This window comes from Drosophila erecta, unplaced genomic scaffold (assembly GCF_003286155.1).
Source record: "Drosophila erecta strain 14021-0224.00,06,07 unplaced genomic scaffold, DereRS2 tig00000092-arrow-pilon, whole genome shotgun sequence".
Classification (NCBI taxonomy): Eukaryota; Metazoa; Arthropoda; class Insecta; order Diptera; family Drosophilidae; genus Drosophila; species Drosophila erecta.
The window spans coordinates 17,669,701-17,687,483 of NW_020825207.1; the positions used below are offsets into that span (position 1 = coordinate 17,669,701).

At 47.0% G+C, this 17,783-nt stretch overlaps 6 protein-coding genes across 6 annotated transcripts; 1 reads left to right on the forward strand and 5 right to left on the reverse strand.

Moving 5' to 3' along the window:
• Positions 1-75: 75 nt before the first annotated feature.
• On the forward strand, positions 76-4,671 carry LOC6549379. Its single transcript, XM_001974263.3, has 2 exons — positions 76-463; positions 4,533-4,671. The coding sequence occupies exon 1, from the start codon at positions 118-120 to the stop codon at positions 439-441; it is 324 nt and encodes a 107-aa protein (XP_001974299.2). The 5' UTR covers positions 76-117; the 3' UTR covers positions 442-463; positions 4,533-4,671.
• Positions 469-4,964, reverse strand: LOC6549378 (insulin-like peptide receptor). Its single transcript, XM_001974262.3, has 6 exons — positions 3,305-4,964; positions 2,968-3,209; positions 2,770-2,898; positions 2,363-2,716; positions 1,999-2,302; positions 469-1,932 (listed from the first exon to the last, which is right to left on the reverse strand). The coding sequence occupies exons 1-6, from the start codon at positions 3,677-3,679 to the stop codon at positions 496-498; spliced, it is 2,841 nt and encodes a 946-aa protein (XP_001974298.1). The 5' UTR covers positions 3,680-4,964; the 3' UTR covers positions 469-495.
• Positions 4,965-6,081: 1,117 nt separating this feature from the next.
• Positions 6,082-9,158, reverse strand: LOC6549377 (chymotrypsin-like protease CTRL-1). The gene is made up of 6 exons (XM_001974261.3): positions 8,920-9,158; positions 8,351-8,731; positions 8,046-8,154; positions 7,781-7,965; positions 6,369-6,670; positions 6,082-6,264 (listed from the first exon to the last, which is right to left on the reverse strand). Exons 1-6 carry the CDS (start codon positions 9,008-9,010, stop codon positions 6,151-6,153), a joined length of 1,182 nt encoding a protein of 393 aa, XP_001974297.2. The 5' UTR covers positions 9,011-9,158; the 3' UTR covers positions 6,082-6,150.
• Positions 9,159-9,957: 799 nt separating this feature from the next.
• On the reverse strand, positions 9,958-10,562 carry LOC6549376. The gene has a single exon (XM_001974260.3). It carries the CDS (start codon positions 10,404-10,406, stop codon positions 10,059-10,061), a length of 348 nt encoding a protein of 115 aa, XP_001974296.1. The 5' UTR covers positions 10,407-10,562; the 3' UTR covers positions 9,958-10,058.
• Positions 10,563-11,730: 1,168 nt separating this feature from the next.
• On the reverse strand, positions 11,731-13,383 carry LOC6549375 (apoptosis-inducing factor 3). Its single transcript, XM_001974259.2, has one exon. The coding sequence runs from the start codon at positions 13,354-13,356 to the stop codon at positions 11,731-11,733; it is 1,626 nt and encodes a 541-aa protein (XP_001974295.1). The 5' UTR covers positions 13,357-13,383.
• A 264-nt stretch (positions 13,384-13,647) lies between these two features.
• On the reverse strand, positions 13,648-17,480 carry LOC6549374 (LIM/homeobox protein Lhx3). The gene is made up of 7 exons (XM_026980862.1): positions 17,085-17,480; positions 16,084-16,258; positions 15,751-15,953; positions 15,489-15,681; positions 15,276-15,427; positions 14,918-15,112; positions 13,648-14,853 (listed from the first exon to the last, which is right to left on the reverse strand). Exons 1-7 carry the CDS (start codon positions 17,191-17,193, stop codon positions 14,552-14,554), a joined length of 1,329 nt encoding a protein of 442 aa, XP_026836663.1. The 5' UTR covers positions 17,194-17,480; the 3' UTR covers positions 13,648-14,551.
• Positions 17,481-17,783: the final 303 nt, after the last annotated feature.

Consider the following 17,783-nt stretch of genomic DNA (forward strand, 5'->3'; position numbering starts at 1 on the left):
TGGATTTCCATTTTTAAAAATTCCCGCCTTAAGGTAATAATGGAAAACGTGTGATGGCGTTATCGATATGTTGAATAACGTATGCCACCTCTGGCGTACTAGTGTATTCGATAACTTATGTGCTTAATCGACATCGAGATATACAAATTGTATACTTCCTCCCCAAAAAGAAAACATCCTGGAAAAATGCGACGCCGCGAACTGCAGACCATCCAGCTGAAGCTGTCCGATCTCAAGGAGTACGAGCAGGCAAAGATGGAGCGCTTGAGGAGCCGCCAACAGTTGTTAACTCCCCGTACGCCCACGCCCCCTTCCGACAGCGAGGTCCTGCCAGCAACCTCCAGTAGCGTTCCAGCTGTTCTCCTGGCCAGCGGTAAGAACCTGGACGATGACGCCGAGAAGTCGGAGCCCACAACCAAGCCCAGCACATCCTCCACCTAGGATCTATCCTTGATGAAGCAAGGTAAGTTCTCGCATACAAATGTATATTATCGTTTACATGGGATAATCGTCCGCCTGGCTGTTGTTGTTGTTCTGAAAACGAACTGTCTCAAAACCGTCGACAAGGATTTCGCGATCGTCGGTTTGTTGTCGGTCCCGCAGCCACTGCTCCCGCACGGGCACATATCGCCGGAGTCCCGGTATCTTTCTCCAACATCGCCGTTTGTAGAGGACCCAAACCAGCGATATACTGCATCCGAACAGGAAGCAGATCAGGAATATGCTAATGCCGCGGCCATGTGACGCTGTGGCTGCCATGTCTGTGATTTCTGGCAAAAGTTCTTTGGCCTCCCTGCTATGAAACGCCTGGAGGCGGTCCTCGTCGTTGCACACGCTGATTGGCATGTAGGGCGTCATCACATCTCCGGCCAGGGAATGAACCCGCACAGCGCACTCGGTGAAAGTAATGTTTATCTGCTTTATGTACACGTAGCCGGCACTTTGGTGATCCATCCGCGTTACGCACCCGACGTGGGTCTGCGAGAAGTTGTTGCGAAAGTGGATTACATAGTTGGTCACCACGCCATTGGGCTGCTTAGGCTCGTCGAAGCGCATGATGTACTTATCCATTTCCGGAACGTGGCAGGCATACAGTTGGGTGAGAAGATCGGCACCCATTGTATAATTCGTTCGTCCGTAGAGAGTAGTGTGGCTACTGCATCCGAGCAGATTGCAGGCTTGCAGCTGAAGCGCATACAGGCGATAGCGATGCAGCGCCTTGAGCTCGTACTCTGTGGTGTTTCCCGGCAGCCGAAGCTGTGGAAGAGTGACCTCTGACAGTGCCAGTCGACGGCACTGCTTGCGATCATCAAGGGAGCAGCGATATTGCTCCCTCATGTCCGCAATGAAACGAGAGTCCTCCAACTGCTCTGCCTTTTGGGCACAGCAGTCGTCGTAGTCCTCGTACGCTATCCACTTGGGGCCGTCCATGTCCTGCCACACGTACGACGGCTGGTGGCAGTAGTTTCTCTGCTCTATATAAGCCCGATCATCGCTTAATTCGAAGACCGTAAGAACAAAGCTTAGGTGGTCGTGACTAGCCATCCGAACCGTCAGCGAGCTATCCGTCTTCTTGACCAGCTCCAGCAACGGAGGCTTGGGAATGTCCAGTTCCGTCTGCACGTAGGTCAATTCGCTGCGTGTGTCATACGCCTCATGCGCCTCATCATTGCCGAAAGTACGTAGCAGGACAGCATAGCGTGTGTCCGATTGAAGGTCATCCAAGTCGAAAAGATAGTGTGTGCCATTTTCGATCAGGTTGTCAGGGAAGAGCAGGCGTCGATTCCAGTTGATTCGTGTACATATGGGTGCTTCCAAATCACTGTCTTCATGGTACAGTTTTCCCGGCGATAAAGGTCGGTGGATCAACTCGATCTTCTGGCTTGTTTGTGACTTAAGCCAGCTTAGCTTCACAGACCGATGGGTTCTTTTCTGAATATAAAAAAAAAATTAAATAAGTAAAATACAATATTTATAGGGAAAGCTAGCGCAATTTACCTGCACAAATAGCTGCAACTTTGAGGGACTGCACTGCACTTCCTGGTCGTTGGTCTGCAGGGAGTCCAGGGCTCTATCATGGGTCACACCGTTTTGGAACTCTCGCATCCTCCGGTTGCACAGTTTGTTATTGCGATGCATGAACATGCCGCCCTCCATGAACTCCAGTTGCCGCGAAGGTGTCCACAATTCGGACAGCTGCTTATTGTCATAAAGTATGAAGGAGTAGTGGCGATTCTCTAGGGGATCACCGTGGACGCGCTCCAGGTTCCTGAGGAACTGCAAGCTTCTTAGCTGGGAGGAACTGCGGAATGAAATACATAAGTTTAAATGGCAGTGAAACAACCAAAACAAAATTGCTTACCGATAGACTTTAACATGCCCCCGAACCTCGCGGATACTAGTGAAGCTCTGGAACAGCTGCGTCTCGTTCACTTTGTTGCGGATTGTGATGACCAGACTGCCATTAAAAATCTGACAGCCACGCAAATTCTCGGCATCAGCCAGGTTGTATACGGTGAACGCTTTTCCAGGCCACTCCGGCGTGCAGAAACTGATACAAGCCTCATCGGGACCACAGAGCACGCACTCCGACCTGTTGTCCTGTTTGTAGCCGCTGGGACAGAAAGCCACGCATTGTGATCCGGAAATTACATGGCCATGCTTTACCACACACTCATCCTTGGTATAGCAGCGCTGGTAGTTCTCCATGATGTACCTGTAAGGCACTAAAACATATAGAGCCGTATGCGGCAGAATGTGTGCACTCACTTGTCCTTCGGACAGCTCTTCACGCAGACACCATTATCACTGAGTCCGCGGCAGACGCTGCAGTCAGCGGCGGATGTTGAGTTGCTCTTGCAGCCGCCCAAGCATTCCTCATGGCAGGCGTTTATGTTTCTGCGGTGAATTTAGGATTAGTATTCAACCTTTGCAGGAGTGGAGTCTAAAGGCTTTAGTTTTACTTACGCCTTTGGATTGACAACATTTTCGTTGACGGATCTTTGGCAGTAATGATTCGACCAGCAGTGGATGGAGCTGCATCCAGAGCAAACCGGTGTGCTACAGTTTTTATTGACCATTATGATTTTGTTCTCGCCTCTGGTGAGAGTCAGCAGGTCCCAATTAACCCGGACAATGCTGCAGAGCTTGGGGCAGTTGCCGATGTAGACTTGTCCTCGTTGTATGGCCACCAGCTTGGGAAAAGCCAACTGGAAGTTCAGGAGTGATCAAAATGGGGATTATTCTACGAGCACTTTGGGGATCAATCCTTTTCCTTTTCAATGGTGTAAACTGGGGATCTCACCTGTTCAAGCTCGTACATGTTGGTTACGCCGAGCGCGTAGTTCAGGAACAGCCGGCGACCCCGAATGACGGTCAGGTGCGGGAACATCTCGGTGATGTTAACCAGGCCGCGCACGTCGGTGAAGATCATGAACTCGGTGATCTCGGTGAGCAGCGGGTATGTGTATTCCGAGAAGTTGCAGCGCTGTTCGATGGCGATCAGCGTGATCATCACGTATCCGGTGACCACGGTGCAGTTGTCCAGTAGATGCATGTTCTTGCAGTCGTTTCGGATGTCGATGCTGGTGCACTCGTGCTCCGATTTTGGTTCGGCGCAGGCACCATATAGCGCCAGCAACATGAGGCCAACGCCCAGCAGCATGTTGCCGCAGTGCATGTTGCCAAGCTGGGACTTGAAAAGAGTTTTGAACTTTATTTTTCGTTTTTCCTCTTTAGCTTCTTCTGCCGGCGGCGATGTCGCCCCCACATATTGCGCTGCTTCTGCCGAACCTATGTTCTTTCGATCCGATCGGCTTACAGTTATATGTAGCACTCCCAATTAGCGCCCTGGCTCTCCAGCGTCCATCTGATTAGGCCCGATATTTATGACTTGGGCGCTTTTTTTAAGCTCTCGCTATCGATGGCGAAATATCGCACACGGAGGGCTGGCTTTTGTTTTTAAATATACGCTAATTATTTTGCTTTTCTGTCTAGATCGGAAACGTAAACAAACACTTTACCACACAAGCGCATTAGGCACGTCCAAAACAATTTCTTCGATCGTATTTGTTTATTGTTGTTTTTTAAGGGGATTAGTTTGGCCTCGTGCAGGGCGATCTTCTGCTCTTATATTCACTCGCGGGGGTTGCCATACATTCCGATCGTCTTTTTCTAATGGAGAACCCTAAAGTCACTTTATGGTCTGTTGGCAGAATGTCTCATTCAAAAGAAACACGACCGTTTGCCTTAGATTTTCAGTATCTCAGTGTAAGATTTTAGTATCTCGGCGTGAAGATCTTTAGCTTGGAGAGCAAGTGTGTTTAAAATAAACATTCTTGGAATATTATTAGTCGAATTCACTGATACTATTAATTTATTCACTCATTCTATCGTTCCCGTTTTAAATTTTATAGACAAAAATTTGATTATAATTCTATTTTCTTTATATTGTTTATTTTTTTTTAGATACTTTTCTATCAAATGTATACAATTATTAATTAATATACCTTTTTTGTTTTTTTTTTTTTCAGGGGACTTCAACACTTTAATCGTCACTACCTCAATGGACGAAGCACGTAGTTTTTAAAATCATATTTTTTAGTGTATACCGTAAAAATAACTTAAGCGTTTCGCGCAATGCACGCGAAATTGGAATTGATCGTGGGAGTTCACTAATATATTTCAGCTATATTTAATAAGGCACCACAATTGTTCGGCGCCAAACAGCCAGACTGTTAAATATAAGAATTATAAAAAATAAAAAAAATCCAGCATTTCATTCCTGGGCGACTTCAGCTGGCCACACACACGGCAGCAATGGTATGCAATTAAAATATTTTGAACACTGTTCGGAGGATTTTTTCGCCCGGTGCAAAATTTGAAATGCGAGAGCCGCCGACGATGCTCACCTCGCGACGATCGAATGCCGACTGCCGACTGACCGTCTGGAAACCTCGTCCGTATGTGGAGAGCAAACAAATTGATTTTCCATTTAGTGGCTTCTGCCCCAGCATCGCCACCGTCCCCGGGACCTCGCCGATGGCCAGATACTCTGCCTTCAGCGGGGCCTGCGTTCTCGTGAATTGATTAGGCGATCGTTTGATTTCTGCGGGAATGTGAGCCAGTTAAGAAGCTTATGCAATGGCCAGCAGTCGGGAAATGCGAGGAATTCCATTCTATTTCGTTTCTATTCCCTCTTTGGCGCAGTGCAGCCATTTCGATTACTATGGGCTCCAGCTCCAACTCCAGCAGGCTTGCTCCTGCCAAACCACCAGCTGATCCCAGTGGCTCATAAAAACAGCTGACTCCAATTAGCCACATGGCACCGGTACCGGCATCTCGGACTCTTCTCTCCGCACGCACATGGACAACTCGAGGTCCAGGCAGGAGAATTCCCATGCAGAGTCTGAAGCGATTAAGTTTAACGAGCCGGCAATGAGGAGTTTCGGAGAGCGAAGAATGTACTCAGAAAAGCAGGATGAGCTCTGTGCCACAACGGAGTATTCAGGCTTAAGTGAATTCTAAACAAAGTAGATCGAGAAGGGGCTGAGAAATTTAAATTTTTGTTCTTTGCCTTTCTGAAATATCCGCTTTTTTTCTGTGTACTGTGTTCGAAGTCAGTGGGTTACCTTGATTAACTCATTTGATGAAAAACGCAATTGAAAAATGTCTGTGCTATAATAAAAGGAGAAGAATTGCTATTGCTGTCTAAGGAATTTTCTTTTGAGATTCGAAACCAGTGCTTAAAGTTCTATTCAATCATTATTTAAAAACTCAAAGCTATAATCGCAAATCTGACTTCTTTGCTTCTTAAAAAAAGTTACAACTAATCATTAGAACTCGATACGATACTCGATGCTTGAAGAGTAAGGTTCCAAAGGTCCACATGCTTTCCTTCCCTACCGTCATCTTATTTGTATAATAGATCATTTTCTTATTTTTCAAGCCCCGGCGAGTGGTTCGTGTCAGAGTTCAATTAATTCAATTAAGTGATTGGGTGCGTGTAAACTCAGATCAACATATCAGATCAATGGGAGGCGCCACAGAACGCAGCAAGCCTTCTACGATGACTCTGAATAATATTCCGATGCTAGTATTTATTCATATTTTATTTAAATAATGCAATTTTAGGTCTAGCTTAGGCTGAGCCTACTCCGGCGGCGTGTTATCGTGAATCCACTCGGAAAAGTGGGCCACGGAAGTGTAGACACTCGGAATGCGAAGGCCGCCGCAGTTATCAGATCCGAAGGACATGATGCCGATCTGTGGGATAAGTTATGTTAAGATAAATGCATCCCCAATAAGAGAAGTATATTTATAAATGAAATGCTGCATTTTGAACGGGTAGAACGAGTGCGTTTCATTACCTGCGAGAAGATGCCGTTCTCTTGTATGAAAAGCGGTGCTCCACCGAATCCCTGGCAGACGTCCTTGCCCTCGCCGCCGGCGCACATCCATTGACCCTCGATGGAGTTGGGCGATTCCAGGGCTCCTGTGGACCCGTAGTTCCGGAGGCACAGGTCCCAGCTGGTCAGCGGCACGTCCAGATGCGACATCTCCGGCTGGCGGACACTCGACGTCGACATCTTGCCCCAACCGGCGATGGTAGCCCGTTTTCCCACCACCAGGTTGGCGCGTGTCTTCTGCAGGCAGATGGGTTGGGTAGCCACTGGCGGTGCGAGAGTGGAAATGGGTTGGCCGCCATTAATCTTGCGTTCGACTTCTGATCGCTACCTTCCCAAATCGGCAACATTGTTGTCTGGCCCCATGGGTCTTGCATATATTTTTCAAAGGGGGCTTCCAGAAACAGAACTATTGAGTGCGGAACACGATTTCAGAGTCCAATGACCAATGTGCCTATTAGATGGTATCGAAAGCCGTATAAAAATGCAACCTAATTTATTGGATATTTGTCAGAAGCGCTGCCTTCCACACGTTCCACACGGTCCGAAGTAATAATTTTGATTGTGCCGAAAAAAGGGACGCCCCATTCGTACACGCCCTTGCTCTGGACCCTTTGATTTATCTCGGGCCGCGGTATTTTATTGGGCATTATAAAGCAATAAGGACGAACGCAAACAAGTTGGCCAGCCAACTGGCGACGCCCCTTTCGGGTCGCCGGTAATGATCTGTTTACGAACTGGCCAAATTGCAATTAGCCAATCGATTGCCTCGTCAATGACCCCCATTTGATATGCTATGTGCACAGGTGATGCTGCGGTGTGGTTTTGCGCCTCCAAATTCACTTTCTGGCCATCCACATCACGTTCGACTTGATTTGAGTCCGCCGCAGCGGGAACTCACAATTTGCAAGTTTTGTTTACGAAAAAGCCAAGTTCTGAATGAAGCGAAGAGCTGAATGGACCAGGCTTCCTTGTTGCGTGCAAGAAAAGTTGCTTTCGAGCTGGGGTAAGCCATTACCGAAGCCATTCATGCGAGGCCAAAGGCTACAAATCGAAGTGGATCCAGTGACCAGGTCGCGCTCAACCCATTAGTTGGTACAGCAAGCACGCAGCAAAGCCCGACGCCGCCCAATTAAGTGACATGTGGGGATCGGAAGCCCCAACCTCGAATCAGCTACATATGTACATGTCATGTGAGCTTGGGGCGAGAGGGCCAGTGGGCCAGCGGGCCAGAGGCCGATTGGAGTGGTCGGAGAGATGACAGAACAAAACGATTTTTAATTAACGCCGACACCGCCGAGCGTAACCACCCATTGGACTCCGATATACTCGTATGTATAAGGTACGAGTGTATAGGGGTCCCTCCCAGAACTCACCCGAATAGTTTAGCGGCGTTTTCAGCACCAGCAGAGCAATGTCATGGTGATACTGGCCCTGCTTGTAGTCGGGATGCACGATCACATGGCTGATGGCGTGGTTGACCGACCGCGGGGCACAGAATCCGGTGTTGGCGCAGTCCGGATCGCTGCTCGTATCGTACTCGCCCACGCGCACAGATGACCTGCAAAAGTGCGAGGGGAGAAAGTCGATCAGATGGCTGCCCTACCAGCGCGGACGCACTGCACCCAGTGACCAACTTACAGCCGGTGTCCGTCGGCCTTGGCCAGAGCGCAGTGGGCGGCCGTGAGGATCACCCGGCGGGCGATCACGGCTCCAGCACACGGGTAGGCAAAGGCTCCAGTGTTGACATCTGAGTAATAATTCAACAATAACATTTAATTGGCATTTAAGAAAGGAATGTGCGTAATTGTTGCGACACAATGCTATGTCAAAATACGTATTCTGGACAAACTAACATCGAATACCCAGGGTATATTGAATAAAGGGAATGCACGATTACTCAATGCTTAAGGATGCATTTTATATCTGTAAGATATAAGACTTACGTTTGAAGCCGATGCGCGCGACGAAGGGATAGGAGCCCAGTCCCTTGTAGAAGTGGCCCTGGACCAGCGACTTGCCGCACACCTGGTTCTTCTCCAGCGGACTGCTGGGGCAGCAGACGTAGGGCAGCTCCTCGCTGGCTCCGCCGCAGTAGAGCGACTTGTCGCCGTAGTAGCAGTTCCGGGCCACCTCGTAGATCAGGGCGGTGCAGTCGTGGAGCGGGGTGCACTCGGTGCCCACGGAGCAGCCCGTCTGTCCGGCGTTCTGCACCACGTCGTAGTAGGAGCGGGCGGCCACCGAGTGTCCAGCCGTCGCAGTCTCGTTGCTCCGTACTCCGCTCTTCTGCTCTGCGTTCCCGTAGCTCACGGGCACCAAGAGTTTCTCTGCAAGATGCTTGTGTTAGGCTGGGTCTTGGTATTGAACACTATAAAAATCACTCTGGAAACACTTTCAGATTCATTGAAATACTGCGCACTAGCCGTTCCATAACCTTAATTATTGTTTGATTCATCTATGACTTTGTGACTTTTATTGGCTTTTGAAAACAGCCACTTTTTAGATTATATCCTACCGAATTCGCCCGATTCCGCTCGAACGACTGCGAGGAGTGGCAAGACCACACAAAGAACTGGTAACGCGTGCATTTTCCCAACACTCTTCATATTCGAGAATACTTTACACTTCTTAGTTGAAATACTATTCGCAGGTGTGAGGGCTCAAACTTTCGGTTTCCGGCAATTCGAACCGTGCAGGCGAACAAAACTCTGTCAACTAAGCGCGGCGATGCGCCAACTGGCCGATCTGGCCAAATGAAAATGAAAATATAGGTATCCACACAGGCAGATAAGCGTATCGCACACACATCCACTTCCATGTACTGGTCGGGCGGGGTCTGCGGTTATTAACTGATTTTTATGACAGTTCGGTCTCGATTCGCGAGGCAGCCATTTCCAGGCTGTAATTTACCCACTTGCCGGCCAGATACACATTTCTATGGCATTTGATGGCAGAACACGCGGATCCGTCCGTCCATTGCAAGCGATCTCGTGAATCCGTCCGCAGTGCACTGTACTCTACTGTACGAGTCTGCTTTTTCCCTTCTGGCCATTGCTGGTCGTTTTGGTAAAAGTGAGTTTGGGGTCGGCGGGTTAAGCCTAGCAGCTATTGGATACTCTGTAGCAAAGCATTCCGCTTACTTTGAGCTTTTGAAGTAACAAGTTTAAGATACGGATTTCACTACTTCAGAGTGTTATAGCTAATTAGCTGCTATTTGTACTTTTAAGTCAGTTCCTCTCCTTTCTTCCATTGGTAGGGAACTACAAACTGCACTTCGCCTGTACTTTCCCCTGTTTGGTGATGTATGCTATTATTTAAGAGAGATTAGCTGCGTTTCTCGCATTCTATTTTTGGGTAATAATAAAATATGTTGAATGAGATCATTTAGATTTGATAAGCTGCGCATTTCACTGGACAAACGGCCAGCTGGTTCCAGTTTTTTAGGCAGGAAAACAAGCGCGACAAACGCGCATTAAATTGCTTAATACGGGTATACTCGTACATACATATGTATGTGTTTGCTGGTACCACTGACCACCAAATTGTTTTGTAATTTTATGCTGAATTTTCCTTTTTTATTGTCGAACATTTAATGGCCGCATTTAACGCCACTTGGCAGACACTCAACCGAAGACATAATTTCACTTTTTAAATTTATGTGGGCTTCTGTTGGCCGATCTCCTCGGGCTCGGACTCACTATCCAGGCTGGACTCGCTGGTCTCCTCGTCAGATGATGCAGGGTCCGTGCAGAACGAGATTGCCTGGTCTTCCTGGGAAAACTCATCAAAGTATCCTTGCATCTCGTGGTCGGCGAGCTCCGGAACCGGGTAGTTAGGCAGAAGCTGGCGGAATACGGTGTAGCGATCCCGCAACTGGTCACTCACATCCTCCGGACGACGCTCCTGGCTCTGGAGGTGCTGCAGCACAGAGAACAGATGGACCCGGTTGGCAATGCTGCAATCGGGGAGCAGATTGCTCTCCGCCAGCACATTGAAACACATGGTGCTCGTGCTCAGTATGGCAGTGGATGCCCTTTCTTTTCCCTTCGTCTATAAGTCTTGATATCTGTAAAAAGCTACAAATTTTGATAGCAGCTTGTCCAGTTCGGAATACTATAAAATTGAGCTAGTAAATTTGAACGTAAAAGCATTGCAAATAGTTGTAACTCTGTCGCGTATTTTAGAGAGAACAAAAGTAACTTATTAATTGCAATGTTTATTGTGACCGTTTTACATTGAATATTGCATAATTATAATTTACCTGTTAAACTGTTAACCCATTAAATGGCCAACAAAAGAATGCCTTTCCATGTGGACGGAAGCATTGTATGTATGTACATACTTATGAGTGTGCAAAAAAGTTAGTTTTGCTATCCGCGTTACCGTTATGTGGCTCTTATTGCCGTTTTGATGTGCCCATTAACGTGTTTAAACTGTCAGTAAAATGCTGAAATATTAATGACGATCTCACATAGGGAATTACCCTCCGCTCTGTATAAAACATCAACAAAATTTAATTGTTTGGGGTTATATGAGATGCAATCACTACGGGCCTTAGATATAATGTACAATTTTCATCAAAATTAACCCCACAACCCCCGTTGATTTAATAAGACCCTTAGAACTGGATCTTGAGAAGTAGACCGTTCGTAGTTACGGCTTTTTCTTAAAAGTCTTTGCCGGGCTGTAGGAGTACCAACCCTTATAGGCTTGGATTGATGTCAGAAATAGAGCACCGATCAAGAATCCGAGGAGCTTCATCGTTCCAAATGTTGTGACGTCCGAGATGTATAACACTATAGTAGCCATATTTTACGCCATTCAAGCGGATAATTTAATTGATATGCTCAACACTTAAATTGCTTGGATCTGTACACTCGCTAAAAGTATTCACTTATAAGAAAAGCCACTTTTAGGCGCCCAAAAATTATTCCTCCGTAAGAAATTTTAAATTCTTGGGAACTGCTTACATTTATTAATATTGTAATACAAATTTACTAAAATTCACGCCTTGTGTTCATTATTTTAAAAGGGTAGATTCGTTTTAAACGACTTATAAACGATATGGTTTAAATTTAATATTTGCCTGCTGTTAGGGAAAGAGAGCTTTTTATAGCACTACTAAGCTTTGAGTCAATGTTATACGAATGTTAATGCAAAGCTTGCATTAACAGAACATAGCTAACAGACCATTTTTAATTTAAATTCATAGCATATAATACCTCCTTATTTAAGTATTGGGGAATCAAGTAATATATATATTTTCCCCTTAAAGACCTTAAGAACCTTAAATAAGTTCGAGTATTACAAAATCATAGGAAGAGAACTAGTTCTTAAGCTTTAACTTCGTAACCCAGCTATTGCGCTCCGTGGAATCGGAGATCTGACAGCGACACAACCTCTTTCTCTGCGATATCAGCTCGGCAAACTGGGCAACTATAGGATCCCGACCGCAGGAGGCCACTGAAGTCACCGTATCTTTGTGATCCAAGAAGTAGGCTACGAACTGCAGATCCTCGAGACTACCGTCGATGACGACATCCTTGTAAAGTCCATATCCTGCGGAGCGAAAGGACCTGCCAAAGATCGAGGTATAGAAAAAGGGAATGGCTTCCAGCTTCGCAATGTGGCCACTCATGTTCATTGCAGCAATGCGTCCGTGGTATTGGGCCAATCCGTAGTGGCTCATATTTACTCGATCTGGGAACCCACCCAAGATAAATGCATTGGCTATATCCCCACCCACATACACATTGCGTACGCTTGTCTGGAGAAAGTCGTTGACATCCACGGAGCCGTCGGCATTGATGCCTATGCCACTCTGCTGGATAAACTCCGTGTTGCACCGACAACCTGTGCCAAGAAGAAGCAGATTACAGGGGATTCGCGACTTATCCAGGAGTTCCACTGCAGTCACTTCCCCACGATTGTTTCCCAGGATCCGGATGATTCCACTGCTCATGCGCACATCTACCTCATGCTCCTCCAGGAGTTTCAGTATCCGCTGTCCCACCAACTCACCCAATGTGCTTTGGAATGGCACATTTTGTCGGGCTACCAGGGTAACGCTGCCCGCTCTGGAAACGAGATTGGCGGAAGCTTCCACAGCCATGAAACTGGAACCCAGGCAGACCACTTGCGTTGATTTGCCCACCATTTGGAATATGCTCCTGGCGTCGCCAATATCCCGAATGGTTTTCACATTTTTCAAGTGCACCCCGGGTATGTTTGGTCTGATAGCGGAATAGCCTGTTGCTATATAGATTTTGTCATACGGAAACGATTTGCCATTAGTGCAGTGAAGGATGCTGCACTTCGTATCCAACCTTTCGGCGGACACTCCCAACTGCACCTCTATGCCGCAGTCCTTGTAGAACTGTTCTTCCCGAAGGCACAAGTCCTCCGTATACGTGTTCAACAAGTTCATCACCCCTATTCGATCATAGGGCAGATATTTCTCCCGGCAGACCAGCGTCAACCGACCAGTGAAACCCTCCTGGCGCAGCGTCTCCGCACAGATAGCACCTGAAGGACCACCGCCCACCACCACAAAGCTTCTTCGGTCCTGCCAGTTACGACTTACCATTGGTTTCATTCTTGAGTGTTTCAGAAAATAAGATCGCTTGACTTGTACGAGCACCTGGCCTCTGGAGTCGACATTAACTCGATGACAGGGCAGCGAGTCTAGTCCCGGAAAGTTCTCAATATCACCGGTTTCCAGATTGAAACAAGCTCCGTGCCAAGGGCATCGCACCCGATTCCTGGACAGAACACCTTTCGCAAGGGGAGCTCCACGGTGAGGACACTTGGCGCCAAACGCCCGCAGGATTCCACTTTGCTTGACCAGAAGGATGCTCGGTATTCCGCTTAAATCCAGTTGCCTCATCTCATTTTCTTGCAATTCGAGCTTGTGGCACGCGACCACAGGATCTGTGTATTCATGTGCTGCCATTTAATATGTGGAACTCAGTTGAGTGAGTCATATTAATTGACAGTATAAAAAGGGAAAGTGTGAATCAAAATCAAAGCAATACAGAACGATATGGTCGGAAAACACACTATCAGATACCCATTAACCATCTAGGGCGTGCGAGGCACATGACTAGATCTTAATTGAGAATATATATACTTTATAACAAAATATATACGATTATAACAAAAAGATACCAAAGAATTCTTGGGGAGATCTTAAGAGCGTAAAGTAATTAAGTACACCTTTCTGGTTAACAATTTTTGTTGTCTTTTATTCTTATGTGTCAAATAGTAATTTATTTCATCGCATTCGTTTTATCATTTACGTAGTTGCTGTTTTTACTGACATTTCTATTTGGTTGAAATATTTTTGGTTTTTGTAATTCTTTTATTCGTTAGATATAAATACGACATCACGTTTTCGTAATTGATATTTCTCCTATGCAATTTTCTTGTATTCCTATATAAAGCAATAAATAACTTGTTGATGTTGGTTTTTGTTTTCCGGGCAGGGCCTAACCAATGTTGTGCTCGCCATGCCCATGCTCGCATTTCTTTGACGCTATACAGACTTAATTAATTTAAAATTCAGTTTTAGTTTCCATTCACTATACACAAATATACAATATTTACAATAAAATATCAGGGCTACGAATCTAAATGATAGAGCGAAGTAATCGTTCGAAAACAGATAATCATAACGCCTAGTAACATTCAAGCCGTGTCAGGTGTATCTTCAAGCTAAGCCCACCTTTGGCAAACCGAAGTGAAATCAAGTATTTTGAGCAAATTGTGTTTTGGATTTTTGTTTCGGTGTAGGCTCTCTCAAAATTAAGAAGGCTTAGTGCATAAAGAATAGGGTGTGGATGTGGGTGTGTGTGTGTGTGTGAAAGCCACGCGCAGCGTTGCCACCTTTCTCACGGGCTAAGCTTTCCGTTCATGTTGCTGCAGTCGGTGTTGCAGCTCGCCAAGTCACATGTTGCTGCCTCTAATGCTGTTGCTGTTTGTTGCTGTTGCTGCTGTTGCTGTTGCTGCTGTTGCTGTTGCTGCTGTTGCTGATGTTGATGTCGTTGCTATAGCTGCGACGAATGTTGATGCTGCTGCTGCTGCTGGGCAGCGGCCAGGAGCAGACTGCGCGACTGCATCTCAAAATAGCGCAAGAGCAGATTCGAGTATCAGTAATGTACGCCGGGCGCCGACGGATTGGGGGCGGTACTGACGCTCACGCCGCCACTCGCAGCGCCGCCGCTGCTGCTGTTGTTGTTGTTGTGGCTGCCGCTGCTGTTGTTGTTCGCATTGTTGTTGACGCTGGTCGTATTGGTGCTGCCCGAGTCGCCCAGCCAGGAGTCGGGACTGGGCGGAAAGTCGGGGTAGCCCTGATCGGGACTGGAATCGTTGCTCAGATCGGAGACGTTGTTGCTATTGTGCAGGCGGTGGTGCGCCTTGCTGGCATGCAAGCTAGACCCCACCGCTTGATCTGAAAACAATGCTCCAGTCATGAGTTCTGAGCAATAAGCGGCTTGGGTCACGCTGACACTCACCTATGTTGGTGTACACAATGTTATCCGGATAGGAGCCGAACGTGTGGCCCTGGCCAACTGGCGGCGGCGAGCGACTGCTCGGCGGGAACTGCGACGGACTCGAGCTGCCGTGCATGTAGGATCCGCGGATGCTGTGCGGCGAGGCGCCCTCGTCCAGGCCCAAATTGACGGTGCTGTAGCTGTCGTTGCTCAGATCTGCAAGAAGTGGAGGTGGGGATTGAGTTACACAGTCGTTCAATGGAATATGTTGGATTGGGTTCGCTTTTTCTAGTACTGAGAATCTTCTGTTTGCTCAAAAATAATGACACTGAAGCCTCTTTGGCTATCTTTCACCCAGTCACTAAGGTCGAGCACTCACCGTGGTGGCTGAAGCTGTCGTAGTCGACCTTCAGCTCATCCTTGTCGAGGAATTTGTCGGTGCGCGGCGAGCAGTTGCCCTTCATCGAGCGGAAGTACTGGCTCCAGCGCGTGCGGCCCGCGTCCTTTTTCAGTCGTTTCTCCTTGGCCCGCCTGCCAAAGGATGGGAGCATAGGTAAGGCATGGAAAGTAGGGGAAACGCAGTGGGACGCACCTGTTCTGGAACCAGACCTGCACCACCCGCATGTCCAGGCCCGTGTCCTGCGAAAGCTGCTCACGTACATGGCGGGCGGGCTTGGGACTGTTATTGTAGGCGGTTTTCAGGGTCTCCAGCTGCTTGGCGGTGATCGTGGTGCGCGGTCGCTTATTCGGCTGATCGCCGTCCAGGGAGCCATCCAGATAGAGGCCTAAGTGGCGGAGTGCAATCTACAGATTAGAAGGAGTTCTGCGAGGAGCATGCTTTAAGGTTGACCCACCCTTGGCCTTGGCCTCCTCGTAGTCCCGCTTGCAGATCAACTTGCGATCCTCCATCAGGTAGAACTCGTCGCCGGTGTTCAGGGTGCGGGAGCACATGGCGCACAGGAAGCACTGCAGATGGTAGACATTGTCCTGCGCCCGACGCACCACCTGCGTGGGCGGAATGCCCATATCACAAGCGGAACACTTTGTACCGTAACGTCTGTTCGACCCGAACATTGGCAAGTGCGACATGGAAGGAGATTTTTCATTAAACCAACTTGGCCTCCCAAACAGCGCCCACGCCCACGCCCACTCTGCCAGCGTCCTTGGCATTTGAGAAATTTACTTACTTGAAGAAGTCCTCCTTGCAGAAGAGCTGGCCATTCCTCGCGAAGCACTTGTCGTTCAGCTGGCCATGGCACTCGCTGCACTGCAGGCACTTGGCGTGCCACGTCCTCTCCAGCACTTTGAGGATGAAGCGGTCCAGGATCAGCTCGTGGCAGCCGCCGCATTTCGGGATGGTGGCTGTGGGAAGGCGGAAGGATATCCAATTAAATCCTATCGATCTTAAATTGGTGGGGCTAATCCTGCACTGGCGTTAGGAGTACTCCGTTTTTCTTTACCCATTTTGTTCATGGAATTTTTTTGTTTCAGTTCAATATTTTTGGCTATGCACACAACCGAGTCAAGACAACTTTTAATTGAGCTATTTTAATCTAAATTGAATTTGATTTTGTCGTCTATTTAAAAAGTCACTATATAGAAAACATTCCGATTAGAGCGCAGAGAGTTTTGAAAAACAATAAGTTGTCTCTACCTTCTTACCAAAAAGATTTTTAACTAGATTTTCAAGAAAATGTGAGTTCCGTGCACATGTTAAAACTAAAAATTGGAAGTGGGAATTACAAATAAATATTATATATATATATATGTATTCACTTGGAAAACACAATATAATTGCAATCCGCAATTTATCCTTTACTGTGATATTTGAATTTTATAAGATGATTAAGCTGTGCTAAAACATATTACTGCGATGTAAATAACATGGACATTGATATTATACCTTTGGAAAAATAATCAAAAGACAGATCAAATGCTCTTAAAACGACATTTGTCTTACACTTCATTAAATTTAGAAAATAAGCACACCCACCACAAATGGATGTTTCTTTTAAATGGAACTTTATCCATAACAACACTATATTTTCGATCTAAATAAAAGTAGATTTTCTTGACCGTTGGCCTTTCATTAGCATGTTTCGAAGTCGCACAACTTGCTTTTAGTTTTGCACGACCTATGACCCACTCGGTATTTTAGATCGAGGTCGTAACCCCTTTTGCGACTTACATAGCAAGAACTCTGGCAATTGACTCAGGTTAATCGGCGGTACGCGATCGTCACATTTGCCATTGGACAGGAAGTCACTTTTGAACATCATCAGCTTCAAAAGTTCCATACTGTTGGCGGTGGAAATCCCGACGCTCTCTGATTGGATTCTTCCCTATGCAGAGCAATCAACCATCACTTTCACAGTTTCACATTGTGGATTTCGTTGGCTTGATCCACATTTTACTTGATTTTGGGCAAACGTATTTTTTTTTGTTGGCGAATTTCGGCTTTAGTTTACTTTTTATTTGTATTTTTCGGCTTGGCTTGTTGTCTACCGTTATCACAGAACTTTTAGCTGCACGAATGACCGGGCAAAAAAACCGAGCGGCAACTTCGAGGCTTGGAAAGCAACTGACGACTAACGGCCCATGATTCGGTTGCTTATTGGAAAAGGGGGTGGACTGGAATGCAGCCACACACACACACACATACGGGGGCTGACATAATCACAGCTGGAATGGGAAACCCAACCCTTAGCGCTTCCAATTGGAAAGCTGATTCAGCTGCACCCTGTGCCAAATGTGTGCTGTTGCTGTCGTTGTTGTTGCTCTGGCTGTGCCAGTTTTCCAGACTGGCCTTTTTTCGCTGTTTTCTTTTGTATTTTTTCCCTTTGGCCTCAACAATTGAGTTTGGGTTGGTCGCCAAAAACAAAAAGCG